The 1,927-nt window shown below is 43.1% G+C and overlaps 1 protein-coding gene across 1 annotated transcript in view; it reads left to right on the forward strand.

Moving 5' to 3' along the window:
* Positions 1-1,927, forward strand: part of ACP3 (acid phosphatase 3) — a 38,435-nt gene extending 36,508 nt beyond the window's left edge. The window contains 1 exon segment of the mRNA XM_017868401.1: positions 1,312-1,927. Coding sequence (XP_017723890.1) covers positions 1,312-1,504 — 193 coding nt within the window. The 3' untranslated portion in view covers positions 1,505-1,927.

A 1,927-nucleotide genomic window follows, 5' to 3' on the forward strand; every position in this document is an offset into this window, starting at 1 on the left:
ATCTCCTGACCTCGTGATCCGCCCGTCTCGGCCTCCCAAAGTGCTGGGATTACAGGCTTGAGCCACCGCGCCCTGCCTTTTTAAGTTTTATAGACATTTTATTTTATTTTATTTTATTTTATTTTATTTTATTTTATTTTATAGATGGAGTCTCGCTCTGTTGCCCAGGCTAGAGAGCAGTGGTGTGATCTCAGCTCACTGCAACCTCTGCCTCCCAGGTTCAAGTGATTCTCCTGCCTCAGCTTCCCGAGTAGCTAGGACTATAGGCATGTGCCACCACGCCCAGCTAATGTTTGTATTTTTAGTAGAGACGGGGTTTCACCATGTTAGCTAGGATGGTCTCGATCTCCTGAACTCTTGATCCGCCCGCCTCGGCCTCCCAAAGTGCTGGGATTACAGGCCTGAGCCACCGCACCCGGCCTTATAGACATCTTATAAGTGAATATTTGCAGTTACTATGTTTATATGGCTTTTTAAAGTGATGTTTTAAAAGGCTTGTTTATAATGACATCCAAAAGTAGCCATTGGAAGGTTACCACCAAAAGAAGGATCACTAAATCCTACTTGAGTTCCCCTCCTGCCTCCTTGATTAGCAAATGGCTTCCATAAGCAACTCATGGTGGTTTAACTGAGGTTAGTTTACACCATTGTACCTTCTCAAATAGTACATTGTTTTTTTTTTTGTTTGTTTTTTGTTTTGTTTTGAGATTAAGCATTGAGAAAGCTCTCCTTAATGTGACACAATGGAAGGACTGGAACACATACCCACATCTTTTTTCTGAGAGATAATTTTCTGATACAGACTTGCTATATATTCAAGCACATATGTTATGTATTATCCAGTTCCATGTTTATGGCCTACTTAAGGACAGGGGAGATACATTCAGAAGAAGGACTGAAAGAAATATTCAAGAAACAGAAAAAAAAAAAAAAAAAAGGAGTAAATGAGAAGCCTACAAAGAAAGGAGGAGGAGAAGGAAAACCCAACACCCCCACCTGCCTCCCACTTCTTATCCAAAGGCTCAAAGTCACACCCAGCTCCCTGCAACCATCACTTCTCACCACCTCCTCTGATTTTGCATCCTCCTATGTCCCTGTTCACCTAACAAACAAGCCCTCCCATTTCCACCCTGCAAATCGGTCCCGCCTGCCCCAGTCTCCCCATTTACACACCTAAATTGGCTAAAATCTCCCCATAAGTTTTTCCATTAGTCCCTCAACTGACATATAATAGTCCAAGTGGAAAGAAATTCAGTGGCAATTCAACAACACAGAACTAACAGAGCTCTCTCCTCTGCCTTTGTCTGCCAGGGAGTACTTTGTGGAGATGTACTATAGAAATGAGACGCAGCATGAGCCGTATCCGCTCACGCTACCTGGCTGCAGCCCCAGCTGTCCTCTGGAGAGGTTTGCTGAGCTGGTTGGCCCTGTGATCCCTCAAGACTGGTCCACGGAGTGTATGACCACAAACAGCCATCAAGGTACTGAGGAGAGTACAGATTAGTGTGCACAGAGATCCCTGCAGAAAGAATAGCTGCCCTTTCTCAGGGCAGATGATGCTTTGAGAACGTACTTTAGCCATTACCCCCAGCTTTGAGGAAAATGGGCTTTGGGTGATTATTGTATGTTTTAAGGACCCCTGACCTCAGGCAATTCCTACCTCTTCACCTGACCCTGCCCCCACTTGCCATAAAACTTGTCTAAGTTTTGTTTTGTTTTTCAGTGTTAATGTAAAGGGGCAGCAGTCCCAAATATAATCAGAGATAAAACTTAGTTCAAAGTTCATAGAGTTGCCATAAACTATATGACTGGCCACACAGGACCATTTGTATTTAAGGATTCTGAGATTTTGCTTGAGCAGGATTAGACAAGGCTGTTCTTTAAATGTCTGAAATGGAACAGATTTCAAAAAAAAAAAAAAAAAAAA

The sequence above is a fragment of the Rhinopithecus bieti genome, unplaced genomic scaffold, assembly GCF_001698545.2.
Source record: "Rhinopithecus bieti isolate Rb0 unplaced genomic scaffold, ASM169854v2 scaffold_2453, whole genome shotgun sequence".
Classification (NCBI taxonomy): domain Eukaryota; kingdom Metazoa; phylum Chordata; class Mammalia; order Primates; family Cercopithecidae; genus Rhinopithecus; species Rhinopithecus bieti.